This window comes from Gymnoscopelus microlampas (genome assembly GCF_963454915.1).
Source record: "Gymnoscopelus microlampas genome assembly, chromosome: 16".
In the NCBI taxonomy this organism is placed as follows: Eukaryota; Metazoa; Chordata; class Actinopteri; order Myctophiformes; family Myctophidae; genus Gymnoscopelus; species Gymnoscopelus microlampas.
Window position 1 is genome coordinate 13,961,895 of NC_139953.1, and position 24,102 is coordinate 13,985,996.

Consider the following 24,102-nt stretch of genomic DNA (forward strand, 5'->3'; position numbering starts at 1 on the left):
TCTGAAACCAAGACAATGTGGGGCTCTTTCGTCATCTTTGCAGAAGGTGAGTAATTAATCTAATTCTGAGTCTGAAGTGGTGGAAAGTAACTACTCAAGTACTGTACTTGAGTATAATTTTAAGGTATTTTTACTTGACTGGAATATTTCCAATTTGCAATATTTTTACTTCTATTCCAATGCATCTCAGAGGCAAATATTATACTTTTATCCACTAAAATTATTTGAAAACTTACTTTAGTTACTTTGTAGATTTTAATTATTATGACAAAACATACATAAACCGCTTCAGCCCTATTTAAACTTTGAAAATAGCCGACAAGCTCACAAGTGATGAGGCATTGTGAGCCTGTAGATCTGCTTTTTTCAAAATATTGTAATTCATTTAATTTACTTTTATAATAAATTGGTAAAATCAGGTTAAAATAAGAATGAAATAACATAACCCTAACCTAACCCTAACCCTAACCCTAACCCCGAAATAAAGTAACAAAAAAACGAAAATAAAGTACCCTAATCCGCCAAATAATAACCGAACATTTTTCACCAAATAACCGAAAAAAAAAAAAACGCGCGCGCGCATCGCCGGCACATGCACGCGCGCGACATTTTTTTAAAGTGGCCCACTGGTTTAGCTACTTGAGTATCCCTGCTATAGAGTGTTTGTTCAGTAAAAGGAGTCTCCCATGTCTCTCCAGCTCTTTATTAAACAGAAAATGCATTTTCAGTGCTCTCCCCTGATTGGCTTAAATTTTGTCACCTACCTGAAAATGTACTATATTCTGTTTACTAAAGAGCTGGAGAGACCCCTGTGACCGAACAAACGCTCTGTAGCAATGATTACTATCAGAATATAGTACTTTAACCTTTTTAACAAAAATGTTTTAAAAAAATCACTTACCCTACCTTTAACTCTGAGAGAACCTCATGCGTCTATTTGGTTACATTTGTACACTCTCAGAGTTTCAAATTGGTAAATGAACACAGAGGACCTTTACTGTGTAACCTAACCATGAGTCAGTTCAACAATGAATGGGGGACTGCAGGTAGACAGGGCTTTTAAGCAGGAGGTGGCTGCCAAGGATTGGCTGACATGACTCAGGGGAGGTGATGAATATGCAGAATATGATCAGTTGATGCATGGTCCAATCAGGGAAGGTGATGAGGCAGAGTATAATTTGGCATGATTCCTAGATGCAGGAACCAATCAGGGAAGGTTGATGAGGCAGAATATGATTGGGCACATACGTACATACAGTACGTGCATGGGCCAATCAAGCGAAGGTGATGAGGCAGAATATGATTGGGCAAGACGCACGGATGCATGGGCCAATCAGGGAAGGTGATGAGGCAGAATAATAGATTGGATGCATGGACCAATCAGGGAAGGCGATGAGGCGGCGTGTGATTGAGCAAGACTCTTTGGATGAATGGGCCAATCAGGACTGGACCCGTGTTCGAGGGCAGCAATCAAGACGGCAAGGAAAGACAACAAACCGAACACCACAGTGCCATAAATACATGACATGTAACAGTCAGTCACACAGGAAAACCTGTCCAGGCGACCCGGGCTATGCTAGGCTAGCACACACTCCCTTCTAGAGCTCGGGGTGGTTTAATCGGGGCTAATTACCTCCTCGGTGTAACTTGCACACTTTCAATAAAGATTTAATTATAGCACGGATTAATTATTAAACAGGCTGATCAGTTCAGTTTAGTTCACGTACTGTAGCGGCAGAGCGGTTTCTTCAGCCGAAACCAGCCCCGCAATGCCTGCGGTGGTGGGGGAGCGCTGCTGTGACGGAGAGAGAGAGAGAGAGAGAGAGAGAACAGGGAGCTGTGCCATTGTGTGCGGTGCTCAGCCACCCGAGGTGGAGGGCTCCTGGCAGACGTCTGCTGTGTGTCCCCTGGTGCGTGGCCGTGGGACCCTGCTGTGTGAGGCGGGGGGGGGCGGAGGACGCAGGATGAATGGGCCATGAAGTTCTCAGGCTCTTAGTATTGTGTCTGAGCAGAACAAGGCTTCACTCGCTTGTCTCACCCCTTGCTCTCTCTATCCCTTCGCCCCTTGCACTCTCCGTCCCTTCGCCCCCTCCACACTTGCACCCGTCCCCCCACCACCCACCCGAAACCCCCCCCCCCCTGTCTTCGTGGGAAGTGTGAGGGGGAAAGTGAGATGTCACTGACCTGTGCACACAGTCGCATATGACACTGTCTAAATCGAAGCATGGCGCTGCATATTGATTGGCACGCGTGCGCCATTCCGAATCTGTGACTGACATTTGTAAACTGAGCCAGCTCCTTCTCCACACTCCACCGAGCCACAGTGACAGAGAGTTTTCTATCGTCTATGCCAGAATTAATCAACGGGTTTCCAGCCGTTTCGTATACAGGAAGTTTCTCATTTCTCTTTGAAAAGTTTAAAGTGTTGGCAATTGACATTTTTGTTCTTTTTAAATAACTTGAAAATAAATAAGAATGTCATGAGCGGTTGACTGAGCAATTAATGGAAATTCTTTAATGGATTTTTTTTAAAGTGAGGGGCACTTTTGAAAACAGCTAATACCCTTTTCACATTTTAATTATAGAGTACAAGAGAGCAATCAGGGGGCAGAATCCACATAAAGTTAACCCATTAAGACTGGGAACGCATCTGTGTGTCATTTTTAGATTTCTTTGGCTATTCAAAAATAGCAGATATACAAGCTCATAGCGCGGCACTCGTAGATCTGCTAATTTTTTTTTATTGTGAAAATTCGTGGCAAAATCTGGGATTATATATATTTTTAAGCGAACATTTGTAAAATATTTAATTCCAGGAACCCCCAGAAGCAAAGATTTGAGTTACAAATGTCCACAAAAAAAAAGAAAAAAAATCAAATATTTGCACAACTTTTCATGATTTTTCAAAAATAGCAGATATACAAGCTCATAGCACGGCACTCTGTGCCGCGCTATGAGCTTGTATATTTGCTATTTTTGAATAGCCCAACGAAATCTAAAAATGACACACTGATGCGTTCCCTGTCTTAAAGAGTTAATGCAATTAATTTTTAAAGCCACTCACGAGCATTGAGACCTGTGTGAATCCGAGAGCATGTTGTGCCCTGCTAATGAGAGTCTTTGTGTATTTAATCACATATCCAAGTGAAAAAGACTAGTTTCACATCACCACTGTAAACAAAGAAGAAGAGAGATGTGTGACAGGCCGTAATCGGAGCCCCCAGCAAAGAGGTCCCCCTCATTAAGGCCTCAACTGATCTATCTGCTGATCTGATTAACAACGTTATAAATATGCAGTCGTATTGGACCTAATCAAACAGTATGAGTTATTCCAATTCCATCAACCCTAGTTTCTCAGATTGATCCCTTGGTAGCAGAGGGAGCTGCAAACAGCGGGAAAAATGAAGACCGGCGGAGCTGCCGATTGGCTCAGGGATTGATGTGAATTATGCATCGAGGTGGCCTCCACATCATTTCTCTCTCTCTCGCCCTCTCTCTCTCCTTCCCCTCTCGTCCGTCCACCTCTGCAATCTGTCTCGCTCTCTCTCTCCTGTTTGTCCGTTTCCTCTCTCTTCTCCCCCCCCCCCTCCCTCCCCCTCATCCACATTTGCACAGACTCTTTCTCTGCTACACACAGAATATTAGCAGGGCCCGGTCCAAGTAGAACCAGGCTCTTTTGTGTGTGCAGGGATTCAGCCCTTTGGCTCCTTTGGCTCCTTTGGCAGCAATGGCAGGTTATTTTTGGAGCAGGGGGACTAAGAGGGGGCACGAGGGGAGCTGCAGGAAGACCGGGAGCAGGGGAGATATCGTGGCAAGGAGGAGGCATGGGGCCAGGGCCAATATGGCTGCATATTTATAAGATTAATCAGATCAGCTCCGAGACTCCTCTGTCCCGGGCGGTGATCTAGAGGGCCTCGCTTGCAATAATAATCTAGCGCCTTGGTTCTTGCCTTGGTGTGGAGAAAATGGTTGGCTCGGAGTGTCTGGGTAAACACAGACTCCTACGTGTACCGTATATAGTTTGTAAGTTTGTAGTGCGTGCTTTACTCTCGGCTCACAGATTCACAGATGCTTGTTTCGGCGGATCGGTACACTAAATCCTCCTAGTCTTATTACCGCTGTGATCTCAGAGGCAAATAGATTCATAGGAAGCCCCTTTTCTGTGTGTTCCGAAAGTGAAAGCCTGGAGGCCAAAAAAACAAACGTTGACCAGCGGAGAGTGGCCACGGCAGAGTGGAGAGTGTCGCGTCCAGGTGTTCCAGTTGGTTTCTGCACGCAATAGTAAACATAAGTAGCACATCATTAGCACTGATGAAAGTTGAGGACTGCAATGTTTCCTGCATATGTATTTATTTATTTTGCTCTTGAGCACTGTTTTACACTTTTTAATTAAAGACATTTGCATTGATCTCAGCAGTTGGACATGTGTCTTTCTTAGGCTTTCTAGCCCAAGGACATTCTTGTGCGGCTATCTCTACTGCCAACCAATGCACCCAAGGCAACATTTTGATGCTCCAAGCACTACCACAGGCTCAGTGTCATAGTATCTTAATCTCTGTTACCAAGACAAAAATAAGCCACAAACCCAATTCTCAGCAAAAAAAAAATAAACGTTTTATTTTGAAGATGAACATGGAAATGCAATTGATAATTTTCTCCCTTCCTTCTACCTCTACTGTTTCTCTCTCCCTCTCTCCCCCAGGTCCCCCTTGGGCTCCGTCGGTAGCGGCGGTGAGCCAGCCCAGCCTCCTGCAGCCGCACAGCTACGGCCTCCCCCAGCCTCCCTCCTTCAGCCACAGCGTGACGGTCCAGTCCCCCGTCATCGGCGTGACCCCGTCCGTCCAGACGCCCATGCACCCCCCTCACCACCCCCTCATGACGGCCCACTTCCAGCTGCCGCCGCACTCCTCCAGCCACAGCCAGCAGCAGCAGCAGCCTCCCTCCATGGTGCTGAGCATGCCCGGCGGCCATTCCCATTACCCCTCGGCCCAACAGCCCTCCCCCCACACCGCCCCGGCCAATCACGTCGTTCACCCGAACCCTCATAGCGTGATGGGGAACGGCCACTTGACCCCCCACCCCGGCCCCCACCACCCCCTCATTCAGCCCCCGGCGTTGCCTCTCACGAATGGCCAGGCGGCGGCGGCGGCGGCGCAGGGCCAGTCCATAGTGGGCACGGCCTGTCAGGATGGTCCTAACAACGGCCTTCAGATGCTACGGACGGTCGGCATGGGGAAGTACGAGTTCAGCGATCCGGGACATCCCAAAGGTAAGGGCCGGTGGGCCAGCCTATTGCTGGTTGGAACGTCTTTTAACGCAGTTTCGTTAAAAAAAAGGCTCTCGCCCGTCAGTGTGAGAAAGAGTACAGTACTTAACCCATTGAGACCTGGGACGCATCTGTGCCATTTTTAGATTTGAGCTAAAAAAAAACATTACTTTACACTTTGGCTATTCAAAAATAGCAGATCTACAAGCTCATAGCTACTACGAGCTTGTAGCTATGAGCTTGTAGCTCATAGCTACAAGCTTTTATATTATATTATTTTAAAGCAAACATTTTTAACTCAAATCTTTGCTTCTGGGGGTCCCTGGAACAAAACATTTTGAGATGGGGGTCCGCGGCCAAATACATATCATTTTGGGGGTCCATGACATGAAAAAGTTTGAGCACCACTGATATAGAAACATAAGCTTTTTAGAAAACTGATGGGATTTAGAAGACATTATTAAAAATCGGCCTCAGGTCTTAATGGGTTAAAACAAAACATTTTCAACCTGTTACACTCGTACACACCCCCTTTGATACACTAGCCACGGAGCCTCTTCCAGAAGCAAAAGCGAGGTGGTTTTGAACCAGAGCTCAGTAGCACGCACCGAGAGGGTGTCAGCCGTTTTAGATTGATGTGCTGCGAGCTATTTTTTTTTTTTTTAGATTCCCAGTGACCTCTGCTTCAAGCCGAGTCACGTGGCTGGTCCATGTCGGAATGAAACACACACACACACACACACAGACGTCGGCTTGTATGCCGGAGCGCCTTCTCATGCCAGCACTCATAAACAGGGGCACGAACACTTCTGGCAAGAGGTTGTTAAAATACAGTTTGCAACCGGAGCCAATTCAGTTGAAAGCTTCAACCAAGGTCACAGACAACTGTTGTGCTTTCAGACTGGCCCGGCAGCTGGCCGCCACTGAAAATGTGTACCCCCGCACAGTGTACTGTATTGCACACAAAGTACACACCATAGCAAGTATACATAACTCATCTTCACCCGTCACACAGTGACAGCAGCAGTGGTTGTAGCTTTAACCCATTAAGACCTGGAACGCATCTGTGTCATGTTGAGCTAAAAAAGCATTCTTTTGCACTTTGGCTATTCAAAAATAGCAGATATACAAGCTCATAGCGCGGCACCGAGTGCCGCGCTACGAGCTTGTAGATCTGCTATTTTTGAGAAATCGTGAAAATGTGTGCAAATCTTTGAATATATATTTTTTTCAAGCAAACATTTGTAACTCAAATCTTTGCCAAATGCATACACATTTTGGGGGTCCTTGACATGAAAACGTTTGAGAACCACTGACATAGCATAGCATAAGATTTAGAAGACATTTTGTAGAATCGGCCCCAGGTCTTAATCGGTTAAGCAATTTTTAAAATACAGACACACACCCCCCCACACACACCCCCCCACACACACACACACACACACACACACACTCACACACACACCCCTAGCATTTTTAATGAATGCTAGATGTAACATTTGAACTGACATTAATCTTTTACACATGCATGCTGTTGTATATGACGCAGCTTTCGTTCATGACTCTCACACTTCTCACTGTGCTGTTTCTGGAGCCTCTTGTTGTTGACTTGTGTTTCTCAGAGTCTCTGAGCTGTAAATTGGTGTTTGGTTTAACCTTGGAGTTTATGATGCAGGGCCCTAGGAACAGATGTTCACAATTCCCTGACCAATTTTCACATTTAATGAAGCTTTTAATTTTGGTTTAGATTGTGTGTGTGTGTGTGTGTGTGTGTGTGTGTGTGTGTGTGTGTGTGTGTGCGTGTGCGTGTGCGTGTGCGTGCGCGTGCGTGCGTGCGTGCGTGCGTGCGCTCAAGTTCTTGTTTGTTTTTAGCTCCTTACTAATTTTGATCAATAAAATGCCTGCAAATGAGCTTCGTAGACCTGATGCAAAAAAGCAATTATTTCTTGCTGGCTGGCGGTGATATGTTGAAGTAAGGCGGCGGCAGGTGAAAATGGAAAAAGCTAATTAGACGGGGCTGCGTTGGTCCAACATGTCTTCACCTTATGACAGTTTGCCGTCTCCCCACGCCATCTTGGACGGAGTGCCTTGAGCCATTATCTGTGATTGCCCGTAAAAAAAAAACACATTTCCTCCTGTTGTAAGGTGAGGAAAAAACAGCATTTAAGCCGAGCCATTATACACCTGCGTTTGACAGAAAGGGGAAATAAAGAACTACAGCCTTGTTAAGCATTCAGTAGCCCCGGTGCTCGCACAATGACTATTATTATTCTTTATTTTAGCATTTTCCATATCGTGTGTGTCGCGCTTACTGCTTATGCACGAATGTGCAGGGCTAGGCTGCCGTCTGGCATTCTTATCAGCAGCTTTGGAGAGGGTTGGAAATTGAGAAACGGCAGAAGCGCGGCTGCAGACAATAAGCTTTTATGAGTTGTCAGAACGTCACGGCGGGCCGTACAGTACAGTGTGTACTCGAGATCCTGTGTTCAGACCCTCTCTGAAGGTCAAACCATGGAACAGAGGCGCTTTAGATGCACGTCTTGTCTGCATTTTTCCGCCCCCCTTTCCCGCCTTTAGAGAGACGTCAGCGGGCGTGTCACCGTTTGCCGAGGTCAACGGGGACAATATGAGGTAGAGGTGGCACAGCGGCATGCAGCGCCTCATGCCAGTGAATTAGCAGTTGTCACATCTCCTCTCAACAAGCCCTGTCGAGTGGCATGGGGACCTCTCCTAGCGTGAAGACCACTTAACCTTGCAGTCACAATCACCGCTATATTGACTCTCTCTTGTGCTGTCTCTCTTTCTCTCTCTCTCTCTGTTTCTGTCTCTTTCTTGCTCCTGCCATTCTGTCTTCATCTCTCTCTCTCTCTCTCTCTCTCTCTCTCTCTCTCTCTCTCTCTCTCTCTCTCTCTCTCTCAGGGTTGCCAGACCTGCTTATTATAATTTCCCCGCAATATTTTATTTGAAAATAGCCGATCTACAAGCTCACAACGCGTCGCTATTTTCAAATAGCATGATGTATATCTCTGCTGTCCAGCCAGAAACTGCTAACTCCAAAACGCTCATTGTTCAGGAAACGCAAAAACAAAATATACGTTTTTCAGGAAATGAAGAAAACCTTATATTTTTAAAACAAAGCAATACTGCCTCATCAAAGTTGGTATAGTGACTTTATATATTGTCAGATACTTGCATGTGTCATTATATTATCAACACTTTAACCAAATCGCGGGTAAATCAACACTTTACCCAGCGCAAGTTAAGTGGAGTTAGCAGTTTCAGACGAGCAGAAATCAAGCTGAAGTGGAGTTAGGTGTCCAAACAACAGCAGCTCCACTCGCTGCTGAGGGAGAGGTTTCAAAAGGGTACAAATTCTCAAAAGCTAACAATGGATCTCCAAGCTCACAATGCATCACAACAACGTGTGAATTAATGCCCTGATGCTTCATGACACTTATTATATAGGCCTACAATAATAAACAGGACTTTAAATATTACAATAACTTCTGCAAAGAGGTAGTAGAATAGCGCGACAGAAATGCTATGAACGCCTTTCTTCTTGTCACATTGCTCTCCTCATTAAACACTTAATAGATTTTAGAAATATAATTACTTGTTTTCATAACATTAGCGTCAGTGCTAAGTTTGATAAACAGGTACACTGCATAGTTTTAACAGACTACGGGGAGCTTGTTTACGTGGTCCTCCTCCTCGTTCACTGCGCAACGCGCTCTACTCATGCTGTTGAAAAGCAGCGCTGTAGAGGAGAGGGGGGAGTTGTTTGTTTTTGACGGACAGTTTGAGGATCCAATGGAGTTGGGAGTTTTCGTCAGAGGCGCTTTTTAATACTTTTCATTGGTTCAAATGTTTTGATATTTTACACAGACCTAAAGGGTGTTCAATAGCCTTGATTTATGAAAAAAAAAAAAAAACTGAAAATGGAGTTAGCTGGTCCTGGCTGGACACCGACGATATGTTAAATTGCTCATGTGGCCCATAGTGCGCTTCTTTTGGGCTGGTTTTCCTAGACCTGGTTGCTTGCTCCTCTCACAGAATCTGGCAACACTGCTCTCCGTCTCCCACCTCTGTTCCTCTCTATAACTCAGTGGCAGAGAAGGTTTTTTTTTTTTCTTCTTCTTTTTTTTTTTTCCTGAAGTGACAAGCCCTCACACTTGTCATGCATTCTGTTCTAAATCACGGGAGTTAACACCGCATACCAATGGGGCGCTTTGCTTTGCTGCTGACTTAGCATCACCGCTGAGTGAGCATGGTGCTGAAACGTGCACAAACAGAGGTGTGGGTGCCTCACCCTCTCTCTAGCTGTACTGTTAGAGATGTGTCGCAACCGTGCTGCTTTGCATTTATACGGCATGTTGGATGCCTTGTTATGGGAGGTGGTGGTAATGCTGTATAGTTTGTGACGAGAGACGAGAACGCACCGACTGGTTTAGGGTCAGTTTCAGTCCAGCCCTTTTGGAGAAATTATGGATGGGATAGCAAGGTATAGGCTCTCTCACGCACACACGCACACTCGCACTCACACACTCATTTTCTGGCCTAGACTTTATGATTCCTTCAGGGATATTCTATTGCTCAAATGCAATAAAACGTGGACATAAAGATATTACAGGGATCATCAAGACTCTTACACATTTGCCCTCTGACCCTCGTCGTACCATGTGAACGCACGCACGCACGCACGCACGCACACACACACACACACACACACACACACACACACACACACACACACACACACACACACACACACAGATAGATGTTGAGATTAGGGAAGCAATGCGCAATCCCCCTGCGAGTCATTTAAAATATCCTTAAAATGGCTGCAGTAATTAAATATATAATTTTAAAAGAACACACAGTAATTAACAGATGAAAATATGAGTAGTCCTGCCCCACTCATGCCTTCTTCATAGTAAGCTACTCTGGCCTTACAAGACAAGTAGAATCAAACTATTGCCTCTGCAATATTTTCTTTATACTAAAAAATCACACCCTGTGTGAAGGTAGCGGCGCCTTTGATACATTTTGTCATCGATATGTGTTTATAATGTGTTTATAGCCATGTGTCACGTGAAGCTTGACCAATCACTTTGTTGACGGGTCTGACCAATCAGAGCGTTGACGGGTCTGACCAATCAGAGCGTTGACGGTGAACACGGACAAAGTCAGGTATAGAGCAGGATCCGCCGCTAAAACGTAAGATATTAGTGTAAAGTGGATGAAACTGCTGCATTTTCAGAGCAGAGAGACTGAGAATATTTTGACCTGGGGGCTTTGTCCAGTTGTAAGTCATGGGATGAGCTCATTGGGGTAGCTGGCCAATTAGCTGGATTTACTGCGGAGGATTCCAACCCCTCTCGGTGGTGGTCGGCAGGAACTTTATCCCTCTATTGGATGGGCGGGGCTAATACTATAGGTGAAGATGATATGTGGAAGTGATGAGTGGATGGATGTGATTGGTAGATGTAATACAGTAGGTGAAGATGATTGGTAGAGGAGGTGAGAGATGGGGGAGGTGATAGATGGAGGTGATAGGTAGATGGAGGAGGTGAGATGGAGATGATAGATAGATGAGGTGTGATAGAGTAGGAGGAGGTGATGGATCATACATGGGCAACTGGCGGCCCGGGGGCCACATGCGGCCCCCACCTTCACTTAATGCGGCCCGCAGATTAATTATCGGAATACTGATATATTATTGATTTCAGCTGTTACAATTCCAAACATGCAAACATGACCTGCTTTAATTACGTCTTATTAGTAGCTTAATGACTAGTATTAAAATGCTTTTTATTTGTATTTAAGTTCATAAAGTTAACATAAGTATAACTAAATATATTTGAAATAAATAACCATGTTACTTTTCAGGATTTCAATTAAAAAATAGCACAAAAAAAATCAGGATTCCAATTAAAAAATAGCACAAAAAAATCAGGATTCCAATTAAAAAATAGCAAAAATAGCAGATCTCATAGCTCAAAAAGTTTTGAGCTTGTAGATCAGCTATTTTTGCTACTTTTGTGTGACATAGAATGGCGAAGTACGGCATTAATTTACAACAAAAGTTAAAATACGGAGATAAGAGGTGTCTGCCCGAAAAGTATATGCAATGTGGCCCTCTGGAGTGAATGTGGAAATATAGTGGCCCTCTCCATCATCAAAGTTGCCCGCCCCTGTGATAGATGGAGATGCAAGCCAGGTAGAGGAGGTGTCCGTTGTGGCTCTCAGGTGATTGAAACCTACATGAAGCAGAATCTGGCAGAGCTATCTTTTGTAATCCTGCTTGCACGCTGGGTCACTCTGTGTCACTCTGTGTATGTCTGCTCGCGTGTGTAAGCGGGTTTAGTGCGTGTGTGTTTCTATGTGTGTAGTGCATGTGCACTTCTATGCTGTACAGTATATAAGTGGGTTCAGTGCATTTGTACGTATTTCTGTGTTCTGTGTGTATTCTAAATGTTTTGTGTCTGTGTTTATGACTGTGTGTGTGTGTGTGTGCGCACCCATTATGTGTGTGCTAGTGAACGTGTGGCTTGTGCGTACTCTCACCGGTTTGTGTGCGTGCGTGTGTGTGCTTACATGTCGCCTTCAGAGCGTCAAACCCCAAACACTTTGACAGAACCCACGCGCCGCGTTAGATTTTGCATCAGCTTCAAAGTGAGTAATTGGTCTCCAGTCTGCGTCGTGTGTCACACACAATATATATTTTTTTCTCTTTCTAAATTTGTCCATACAGGACAGTATGTATATAGGCGTATATCTCTGTGTCTTTGTGTGTTTGTGTGATGACTCACACACAGCATGGGATGACTCACATCAGAGCTGCTCTGCCCATCACCTGCTGAGTCGTGTCAGTATCCAGACATGGATCTCCCTGATTTTTGTTGTATCAGTACTCGCTGTCTATTCAGACTGATGCTAGTTACCTTATACACGTGTGTACATTATGATTTACACATGTTTTCTTTGGCTATTCAAAAATAGCCGATATACAAGCTCATAGTGCGGCACCGAGTGCCGCACTATGAACTTGTAGATCTGCTATTTTTGAAAAATCTTGAAAGATTAAAAAAAAAAAAACATTTTTAAATGGCTAAAAAATGTGTTAATAAAGTTGTTGTATACAGTAATTAAATGTTGTTTTTATATATTGAAGTTTAATTATACGTAAACACATTGCCTGCCAAAGACGTTTTAAAACGTCATTTAAAATACACCACTTAAAAATGTATTTATTTTTTGACGTCAGGATCAGGAGATAACATGATCCAAAGATTTACTGCTCCATTCACTTCCTGGTTAACATATTACTTTAAAATCCTGTATCTCGGCTCCTGTGTACTTTTTTTTCTATTACTGCCTTTTTGGCGAAACATGCTATTTTCAACTGGCTGCAATTATGGAACGGATTACCGCGATCAGATTTTTTTTTCTTCCCCGATTCTACGAGACCCCTCTAAAACGGCCTCTAAAACAGAATACATCTCTTTAACCCATTAAGACCTGAGGCGATTCTTAACTCATTCAGTGCCCAGCTTATTTATGGAAGTTTGGCTCTGAGTGCCACAGCCAAAATTCATTGTAAAAAAAAAGTGCTTAGGAGCCGAGATACAGCCTTTTTCAGTAAGAAGTTAAACAAAGAGTGAATGGAGCAGAATATTTTCAAATCATGATATCTTGGGTTCTGAACATTTTTTTCAATTTTTTTTTTTTTTTTTTCATGGCGTCTTTTAGACGTCATGTGGCGCTCAGGGCGTCAGGCCACGCGACATCTTAGACGTCATGTGGCACAGAATGAGTTAACTCATTGAGTGCCATTGACGTGTTTCATGTGTTTTACCGCAATGGTGCAACGTGCAGTTCCATCCACTCCTTGTTTAACTTATAACTAGCCAGAAATAATTCTGGCACTCAGCCCTATTCAAAAATGTCAACAAAATAGCCAATCTACAAACTCACAGCTTGTAGATCTGCTATCCTATATTAAAATTGGCTAATGGGAGGGCGGGCGGGCGGATGGACCACGGTTGAAAGTGGTTAAAATCGGCTGCATTGCATAATTGCCGATGCCACCGTGCGATATATCGGTCGGGCTCTAATCTGTTTGCTTGCTGTTTAGAGAGATGCTAGGTCCGTTGTTTACAGGTACCTGTTATCCTGGATACTTTGTACTACTTAATTGTTTTCCTGGCAGTCTATTTACTTGACCGCTTGCCCTGCTGCTGCTGGCTGACTAGAGTTCATGCTGTTTACTCTGATCTTGCACTTTGTGAAGTGGCTCTGGATAAGAGAATCGTCTAAATGCCTCAATTGTAAATTGTAATCCTACAAGTATCCAGGCTGTGATCCTCAGCCGACTATACCGTGTCTGTCTGTCTCTCCCTCCTGCTCTGGTCTTTTCCATAGCGCCTGACTGTGTGTACATTACAAAACCCAGGCTGTCTGGTAGCTGGCTTCTTTCAAAACAGTCACCCTGATCTGTAGTTTTCTAATTCCGTCGCCACCTCTATGTCTTTGTTTCACCTTCACACAGTCTCTCTCTCTCTCTCTCTCTCTCTCTCTCTCTCTCTCTCTCTCTCTCTCTCTCTCTCTCTCTCTCTCTCTCTCTCTCCCCCCCCCTCTCTCTATTCCCCTTACCCGGTTTTGTGTATTTTGCGCAGCTTTTAAAAGCACGGTACAGCTTAAAAAGCTTGCCAAGTGTTGCTTTTTTTTTTTTATCAGCGTAAGAACAAGACCTCTCTCTCTCTCAGGTAACGCCAGTGGTCGCAGCCCGCTGCCAAAATGTTGACGGGTGACAGCATGATGTGAAATAGGAGAATGACTGGCAGTCAAGCTGTGAGGCAGAAAGAGAGGCAGACGTGGACATTAAGGAGATGTGCAGAGAGGAACAGACACGAGAGAGAAAGATGCGTATAAAGAGAGACAGATAACTGACAGAAAGAGAGCGATCGAAAGAGGCACAGATATAGGGAGAAAAAGAAAGTGGAAAAAGAGAGGACACTGACAGATGGAGAGAGAGAGACAGAGAGAGAGAGAGAGAGAGAGCGAGCGCCAGAGCGGAAGACAAAGGGAGAGATTGACATAAGAAATGGTGAAATACAGTGCCAGAAGAGATTCAAACGGATACAAAGAGGGATATATATACAGAGAGAGAGAGAAAGAGAGCGAGAGCTACAGAGTTATGTGTGTGCGTGCGTGTGCGTGTGCGTGCGTGCGTGTGCATGTGTTTGTGTGTGTACGCATGCGTGCGTGCACTGAGCGAGTCATTAAAATCGATGTCTGTCTTGATGAATATGTGTCAGCTGAATCCAGTGCACAGCTCAGCAGGGACCGGGCCCACTCACTGAAAGCATGATTGAGCACCATTTAACACAGAACCCACTCCTAAAAAACGGCATTAGTTCCCTAAAAATAACCCACCGCTCTGCCCCACCATCACCACATGCACGTACGTATACTGTTTTCAAAAGGCCGTCAAAGTTAACCTGTACTTGAAAATGATTTCACGACATTGCACTGTAAACTCCTCAGTGTTCATTTCAATCTGCGGGATAGGGGGTTTGCAGTGAAATGATGAAAACAAACCATAAAACGAGGACTATATTGTCGCTATAATGCTGGCAGTGACACACACTGTGAAACACACAGGAATATTAACTGATAGAAGGAGAATGGTGGAGGGTGGGCTCTGGACTCCCGCTGCCCCTACGGAGCGCGTGACACGGTCTTGTGTCCTTTTCTTCTCTCTTCTCCTCCCCTTTCATGTCGAACATAATTTGAACACTTCTGTCCGCTTCAGTGGCCTTTACCGGCACCTTTCTCATGCACAGGTAGACACGCGCACACACACACACACACACACACACACACACACACACACACACACACACACACTCACAAACAGATGTATACAGAATAAGGGACACAGAATGTAAGCTTCGCATGAACACACACAAAGGAAGTGGTGCACAGTCTACACAGTCTAAAGGAAGTGGTACACAGTCTACACGCCCCTTACAAACACATGCACGTACACAGACGCACGCGCACGCACACGCACACACCTAAAGCAGCGTGGTACCTCCGCCCCGCCCAGGAAGGTCATCCTCCAGTCATCTTCAGTCATCATCTAGGGACCAGAATCCTCTGGAGCCCCGCCGCTGAATGCAATTAAGATGCCCAGCTGAGTTAAGATCTGTGTCGTAGCGCTGCATGATGAGGCCCAGGCCCAGCTTCATCTCCTTCCCTCCCGGTGAGCCGTTCCATCGCTCTTATCTGCCTTGCGCAAACTCCGGGCCTCATTAATGCCATTTTATTTATGTATCCGTATGTGTTTGTGTTCTGGACCAAAGCAATATTGGCACTGAGGCGCTGCTGTCCAGTTTGAATGTTGGCTCATTGAGTTCAATCTCTCTGAGATATTACCCGCCGGCTGATGTAATTATGCATCGTCAAACATGGTAAGATATGATGATTGTTTGCAAGAGTGGGCCGTGCGCCGTGTCTCTGGGCTGTGTATGCTTTTCCCCTCTGCTTTTTCAGGGCTTATTGGAGCCAGGGTTGCCAGATCTGCTTATTATAATTTCCCCGCAAGATTTTATTTGAAAATAGCCGATCTACAAGCTCACAACGCGTCGCATCGCGACGCGTTGTGAGCTTGTAGATCTGCTATTTTCAAATAGCTGATGTATATGTTAAAGTGCTCATGTGGCCCATATTTGCTTCTTTTGGGCTGGTTTTACTAGACCTGGTTGCTTGTTCCTCTTACAGAATCTGGCAACACTGATTGGAGCTGGTTTTGGTCTTAACGTGCCAATCTAATGGGTTACTTATTTTCACGTGTGCACGTGCACACGTACACACACGTGCACACACGCACACGCACACGCACACACACACACACACACACACACACACACACACACACACAACCAAAAGCGTTTGGCTTTAATCCGGGATCTGACTGGCATCAAGGGATGTTTTGCTTGGGAGATCCTGATGGATCAACCAGTTTGATGTTGTCACTGTCCTCCACTCAATTGAAGCAGAAACACACCATACTGTGCGAATAATCCTATTTGAAAAAGAAGAAGAAAGCTATGATGTTGTTTGTCTAGGATTTTGTCAGTAGATGTACAGTGGATCTCCGTGCAGTAGATTGACAGTCAGATCTCAAGTAGACAGGCAAATGAACAGATGTCCCGGTCTGACTGTAGCAGTAGCCCTCATGGCGTAGCAGTAATCAGTATTAGCGGTAGTGAGTAAACAAACATTTAGCGATTTAGGCACCAGCATCCACCACTGGCATGCTTATGACAGGCCATTAAAACACACTTATTAAAAAACACAGGCCAATCTGCGATAGCCACACTGAATCCATTAATCACACCAAGCACATTAATTATGCACCCTATCTTAGACAGGGTTTTTATGTCGCTTTCTCTCTCACTCCCTTCATCTTTTTTTTTCTCTCCCCGCTCTCTCTCTCGCTTCCCCATGACTTGATAGGGTGCAAAGAAGCTCTGCGACGTATTTGGTAAATTGTCTGCAAATCTATAGGGTCCTTTATCCAAAGCATTTACAATGTGCGTTGCATTCACACACTTGGCGGTGGAGGCAACCATGCAAGACCAGAGCATGTTGTAGGGGTTTCATTTCTTGATCAAGGACACATTAACCCATTAAGACCTGAAGCCGATTCTACAAATGTCTTCTAAATCCCAACAGTTTTCTGAAAAATGTACTTTTTCATGTCAAGGACTCACAAAATGATATGTATTTGGCCACCGACCCCCATCACAAAATATTTTGATCCAGGGACCCCCAGAAGCAAAGATTTGAGTAAAAAATGTTCGCAGATTCAAAGATTTGCACACATTTTTAAGATTTTTCAAAAATAGCCAAAGTGTAAAAGTATGCTTTTTAGGTAAATTCAAAAAGTGACACAGTTCCCGGTCTTAATGCGTTAAGCCATAAGTAGCTGGAGCTGGGGATCGAACCCAGTCACAAACGTAAAATCAAACCACAGGGATCTCGGGATCCATCCACATCAGAATGGCATGGCTCCATGTGGATCTGGAACTTCAAGCCAGCCTATGACATCAGTCGTCTATGACATGTGACTAAATTACCAAATGTGGGTGGAGTTTCAGCCTGATCAGAGCCCCATCAACTTCCATTATAAAATTAAAGTGAAATATAAAAAAAAAATGAACTAGGGCTGGGACTTTAACTGATTAATTTAGATTACTTAATTACAGAAAATTAACGCGATTAAAAAAATGTATCGCATTTTAATCACGCTTAGTTTATGCACCACAGACTCCAGTTCTCACTGGACGAGTTTCAGGCGTACCGATCATACCAGTGCACCAACCAACAGCCAACACACCCCAGTGCACGCAATGGGACAAGAAGCCGATCAGACTGCTTTGCTTGGCCCAGTGGATGGGAAATTTAGATTTAAAAAACTCTCTGATGGAAAAAACACGGTTGTGTGCAGAACTATTTTTTGTTGCTTAAACGTATGTATTCACTCATTGATTCACTCATATACCAAAATCTGTTTTAACTGAAAAGAAATTGCTTCTCAGGTCAAATATTGATATGCGATTAAACATGCGATTAATTTCGATTAATTAATTACAAAGCCTCTAATTAATTAGATTAATTATTTTAATCGAGTCCCAGCCCTAAAATGAACACATGCATAGAAAAGTAAGAGGTACTTCTGTGGGAAAGTTTGGCTCTGATCGGTCCAGTGGTTGTTTGCGAGATTAGCTTCGGACACACACACACACACACACACACACACACACACTCACACTCACACTCACACTCACACACACTCACACTCACACTCACACTCACACACACACACACACACAGGCTCTCTCATAGACGGCTAGCGTCTCATACTAGCTAGCCACACTGTAAAAACAAGCGGCACTATATCGGACCAGAGTCTTTGGACGTATATGCTTATTTTTGTGAATGTGAAATGATGCAAGAGTGTGGACTCCTGAATCGTTGCCCATCACACCCTCCTGTCTATAGCATCAGGGTCTTTGAGCTGTGCAGTGTTGTTAGCTCTGCTGTAGCGCTGCAGTGTGTCTACACTACAGTATAGGTGCTGCGTCTCTTCCCCTTCCTGGCTGTGACCTGGGTTTTGCTCCCACACTGTCGGTTTGCTTGCCGGCAGTTCCGGGGTGCCTGACGCAGTGCCCGGCCAGCCTCATCCTTCTCTCTCTGACCTTGTCTGTGACCCCTTGGGAGGCCCCCGTAAACCAGGGGTTCTCAAAAAAAATTGGCTCAGGGCACTCCTGTAAATAACATTTTCATCCACGGCACCCCTAAATTACATTGTTACTTACTTATAGGACCCTACATGTATGTCATATTACGGTACTTGACATTTTAGATATTTAAGATACAGTATACATGCCTAAGATACAGTATGTCATGAGGAAAACTTGAAAGAATATCAGTTTCCATTAGGGCAGGTTGAAAATAATTTGATACTTGACGTTTAACCACTCTGGGTGGAACATTCGCAACGCGATGCGTTGTGAGCTTGTAGATCGGCTATTTTTGACAAAGAGATTTGGTGTAGGTCAAACAGTGATATGGACAATTCCAAATATTATCAAAATATTCTGAGGCACCCCTGGACTGGTGTCACGACACCCACTTTGAGAAACCCTGCCGTAGACACCCACGTTCCGTCCATGTGACCCCAAGTGCCATTCGTAGCATTCTTGCGTAGACGTTTTTTTTAAAACATGTTATTCTTCCAACATACTGAAATAAGCGCCTGCTAAAATGAATTAGAATGAGGCTTGTGTTGTTGTGCCTGGTGATTATCTCAAAGCTATCCACGTCAGGATTAGCTGCAGTGTTGTTATGCTACCAGGCTTAACATAAATTATAGAATTCACAGGTCCGGGTTTTTTTGTTTTGCAGTGCTAACGTATAGTTATTCCCTAAAAACCACGTCCCCCCAGTTGCCCAGAACGTGAGATGGAATAGGAGATTCACAATAAGGCTGATAAATATTAATGCATTTATAACCAATTAGCGTGGCCTTGGCAAACGTGAGCGTGATTTCAAGTAATTGATCCAATGCGCGTCTTAGAAACATGCTAATGTGTTATTTACACAAATGTACTAGACAAGTTAAATTGATATATATATTTCCTGCACATTAATGATAAATCATGATTCTAATTATCCCCCCCTCCTATTCTGCACATTCCCCAAGGCTTGGGAACGAGATTTTAACCATACTTGCCGTAAGAGTTTTTTTTTTATCAGACTTGCTGTTCTTATCTGTACTTTTAACTTAATTAGCTTAGTTCTCTATATTTAGTTTTTAGGCGCTCGGGTGGCGTGGCGGTAAAAGTGCCTGCCCACCGCCGCCGAGATTTTGGGTTTGAGCGTCCATACGAACACAATTGGCCCGTGTTCATGGAGTGTTGGGCGGGAGGAGTAGGACAAAGGCTCTACATCCTCCCGGTGGGGGCTCCTCACTGGCAGGCGAGTCTATAGGATACAACAGCAGTGACAACACACAAATATGTGTAGGGAGGAATTAAACTCTATATTTTTTCTTTTTTTTTCTTTACTTCATTAGATCCAGTACTATTCATCCATTCAGTCCGGGAACGTGTCTGTGTCATTTTAGATTTTAGCTATAACCATTTTTTATACTTTGGCTATTCAAAAATAGCAGATATACAAGCTCATAGCGCGGCACCGAGTCCCGCACTATGAGCTTGTATATCTAAATCGTGAAAATGTGTGAAAATCTTTGAAAATATATTTTTTAAAGCGAACTTTTGTAACTCAAATCTTTGCTTCTGGGGGGTCCCTGGAACGAATTGTTTTGAGATGGGGGGGTCCGTGGCTAAATACATATCATTTTGAGGGTCCTTGACATGAAAAGGTTTGTTGTTTGTGGTTATATGGGTTAATATGATGATGATAATAATTATGTTATACTGTTGTGATAGCCCGATATCTGTGGAACATGCCACACCACAACATTTTGCTGCTTGTACCTGTATGAGTGAGACAGATACACTCTCATGGTGGAGCGGTGGGGAAGACCATACTGTATGCATCCCCATTGTTACAATGGCTTCCATTGAGATATCTGAGCGTTGTTGTGCCTCTGAGGAGCAGAGGGAGGGAAGGGAAGGGAGGGAGGGAGGGAAGGGAGAGAGAGAGAGGAGAGGACGAAGAAGATGAGGAGTGGAGTGGAGGATGAGAGGAGAGCAGCAGCTGCATGTCAGAAGACAAGAGGAAGGAAAGATGCGCCCTGGTTTCTCTCTCTCCCTCGCTCTCTCTCTCTCTCTCTCTCTCTCTCTCTCTCTCTCTCTCATTATCATGTTTTAAAGGAGGGGAGGCGCAGCGGGAGTCCCATACGTTAGCTACCCCCCCAAACCCCCCCTCTCTCTCCTTTGCAGTTAATATAGAGACGGTGGATAGCTCATTAAGATTGATCATCCTCTGTGCATCTCCTCAGTGCGCGCGTCATTAATCACAGGGTTTCAGACGAAGCAGGAAAGAGGCTCAGGCCCGGCGCGGCCCGACGGGCTCCGCTGCTCACGTGCATAATCACAGACGCCCGCCCGCCCGCCTCGCCTCGCCTCAGCCTCCCTCTCTTCATCTCCTCTCCTATGCGTCTCCTCCTCCTCCTCCTCCACCCTTCCCTCCACCTATACTCCCCTCCTACCCTCCCTCCACCTGTCCTCTTCACTTCCAGCCTCTGTCTGTTTCTCAACCCCCCACCCACCTTCCCCCGACGATATATCTAGCCCCCATGCCTCTTTCTGTGTGTGTGTGTGTGTGTGTGTGTGTGTGTGTGTGTGTGTGTGTGTGTGTGTGTGTGTGTGTGTGTGTGTGTGTGTGTGTGTGTGTGTGTGTGTGTGTGTGTGTGTGTGTGTGTGTGTGTGTGTGTCTTTCTCTCAAGGTTTCTTCTCGGTTCTGTCCACCTGCTCCCCGACACTGCACCCACCCAAACCTATAGCCCCTCTCTCTTCTACCCCCCCCCCTCCTTTCCTTTTCTCCCTCATATCGTGTGTTCTCCTCTAATGTCTACATACCTTAACTCCTCTCTCTTTCTTCCTCTCTCTCCGTCTGTGTGCCCCCCCTTTCCCGCCCACTCCCCCCTCGCCGATGTCGGTGTTGTAAGTCACTCGTTTAATGGCCTGGGAACTGTACGATTTGGAGAAACGACAGGCAAGATTAAAGGAAGAGTGGATTAGTATTTAAGAGAGAGAGAGAGAGAGAGATAGCGTGAAAGAGAGAGAGACAAAAGCGAGAGAGTGAGTGAGAGAAGAGCCAAATTCCAGTCCAAATTACTGATTGGGCTCTGACAGCCTGCTGTGTCAGTCTAAACTGCAACAATCAAACCATCATTTCATCCTTATTATGTTTCATATAAAAGAGCGAGCAGACAATCGTTTTTCCTGTTAAAAATGTTTTTCGTATAAAGGGCGGGCAGACAACAGTTTTTTTTTGTATTATGTTTCATATAAAGAGCAAGCAAGCAGACAATACTTTTTCTAAATCATGTTTGGTGCAAAGCGCGAGCAGACACTTTTTTTTTTCCCCACCGTGAGTCTGGATTCACATCTTTGAGCGAAGCGCCGGCATTTAATTTAAAATCCATATCTGTCTTTTTAATGGGGGTTGGAGATAAAGGGAGCATCTTAGCTCTATTTACCATGCATAACCTTGTCTCTTTTAAGGGTTAACGCGCACACGTGTGCTGTGCACGCACACACACACACACGCACACACACACACACGCACACACACACACGCACACACACACACACACACACACACACACACACACACACACACACACACACACACACACACACACACACACACACACACACACACACACACACACACACACACACACACACAGAGAAGCACAACAGTTTTGAAGCGTAGAAATGATCAGCAACCAGAGCATCCCCTCTGCAGTGTGTGTGTGTGTGTGTGTGTGTGTGTGTGTGTGTGTGTGTGTGTGTGTGTGTGTGTGTGTGTGTGTGTCTGTGTGTGTCTGTGTGTGTGTGTGTGTGTGTGTGCGCGCGTGCATACATACATGTCTGCGTGTGTGTGTGTGTGTGCACATGCATACGTGTGGAGCTAGCAGGGATAATGCTCCCCTTAGGGTCGGCATGTTTTCTGCTGCCGTTGGCATAACGGTTTACAGTAGGTGGCGGTCCGTTGCTAGCTCGGTTTGTGGACATAAACACACATTCAATGTGGGAATTGGAGGAGAGGAGTTTATGCTTAAAAAACTGGAGGATGTATCCACAGATAGATTGATGCTGACATCTTCCATCTCTCCGCCCTGGTCGCCAGTGAGTCGGTGCGGGTCGCCGTGATTCAGGGTCCAGCTCGTGGCGGGTAATGGTTGATAGATGAGGGTCAGGAGGAGAGGTGGAAAAGGTACTCAAATGTTTTACTTTAAGTAAAAGTATCAATACTGCAATGTAGAAGTACTCTGTTACAAGTGAAAGTCCGGAATTCAAAATGTTACTTGAGTAAAAGTAGAAAAGTGTCAAAATGTACCAAAAGTAAAAGTACTAAAATGTTTGAAAATAGCAGATCTACAAGCTCACAACGCGTCGCATAGATCGGCTATTTTCAAATAGCCTAGGTATAAAATAGGGCTAAAGTGGTTAATGTATGTCTTATAGTGTCATATATTTATATCTGCAATGTACAGTAACTAGTAACTAAAGTTTTCAAATAATTGTAGTGGAGTAAAAGTACAATATTTGCCTCTGAGATGTAGTGGAGTAGAAGTAAAAAGTATAGACAATTGGAAATACTCCGGTAAAGTAAAAGTACCTCACAATTGTACTTAAGTACAGTACATGAGTAAATGAACTTAGTTACTTTACACCACTGGTGTCAGGAGGGAGAGGTGTGCTCATTCATTCTTTTGCGCTTTCTTTCTTTTAAGACTCTCCTCTTAGTCTGTGTTGCAGTGAAATATAATAACATTTGAGGATCAGATTTTACAAGCATTTAATTTGACTGGCGAAGGGAGTGTTATGCGCTGTAGTCGTAGAGATGGTTTACCACATTGCCTATCGCTTTTTTTTATCTCTGGAAGCCTGCATTTTCTCAAGTGATCTGCAAACTACACACTAGTACAATCCGCAGTGTTAATTTAGCCACTTAATTCCTATAGCGTCCCTATTCTGGCGTCGAACATTTGCAGATGATAACGGATCGTGTTGCGATGTGACGAGTCGTGAGCTTGTAAATCAGCTATTTTGACAGAGATTTGGTGTAGAAGCAAAAAAAGGAATTAACCTAGTATAGAGCCCTGGGGAGGGGGACTCCGGTCAACTAAGTACATAGTTTAAGTGGTTCTGAGGATTAGTAACACTCTCTGAGTTAACCAATGGATAAATGAACACTGAGGGTTTCCCTGTGTAGCAACTCTCTAGCCTGGCATCACCGGACTAATAAGCATTTGCTAATTAGTCTACTGTACAATTGCGCCGGACAGACCCACAGACTGTCAGTCTACACATCAAACCGCCCCATATAAATGGTAGGTGGGGGGGGCAAATGTATCTGCCAAAGCTAATAGAAAATGAGCTCGCAGGTTTGTCTGGTTCCAAGACAGCAAATCTCATTTTGGTGTTCCTAACACCCCTACCCAACAGTGTTGCATTCAGCGTACCTTCCAGGGATTTGGAAAGGCAACAGCAAAACAATAGCATAATTCTGAGAAAAACAAAAAGAAAGAAGGAAAAAAACCAAACTGTTGAATTAAC

The 24,102-nt window shown here is 44.6% G+C and overlaps 1 protein-coding gene across 2 annotated transcripts in view; it reads left to right on the forward strand.

The window, feature by feature from the left end:
* The window catches only part of klhl29 (kelch like family member 29), a 327,639-nt gene that overhangs the window by 165,677 nt on the left and 137,860 nt on the right, over window positions 1–24,102 (forward strand). For both annotated transcript variants that reach the window (XM_084083023.1, XM_084083024.1), the window contains one exon: window positions 4,703–5,269. In XM_084083023.1, coding sequence (XP_083939149.1) covers window positions 4,703–5,269 — 567 coding nt within the window. The remainder of the gene's footprint in view (window positions 1–4,702; window positions 5,270–24,102) is intronic.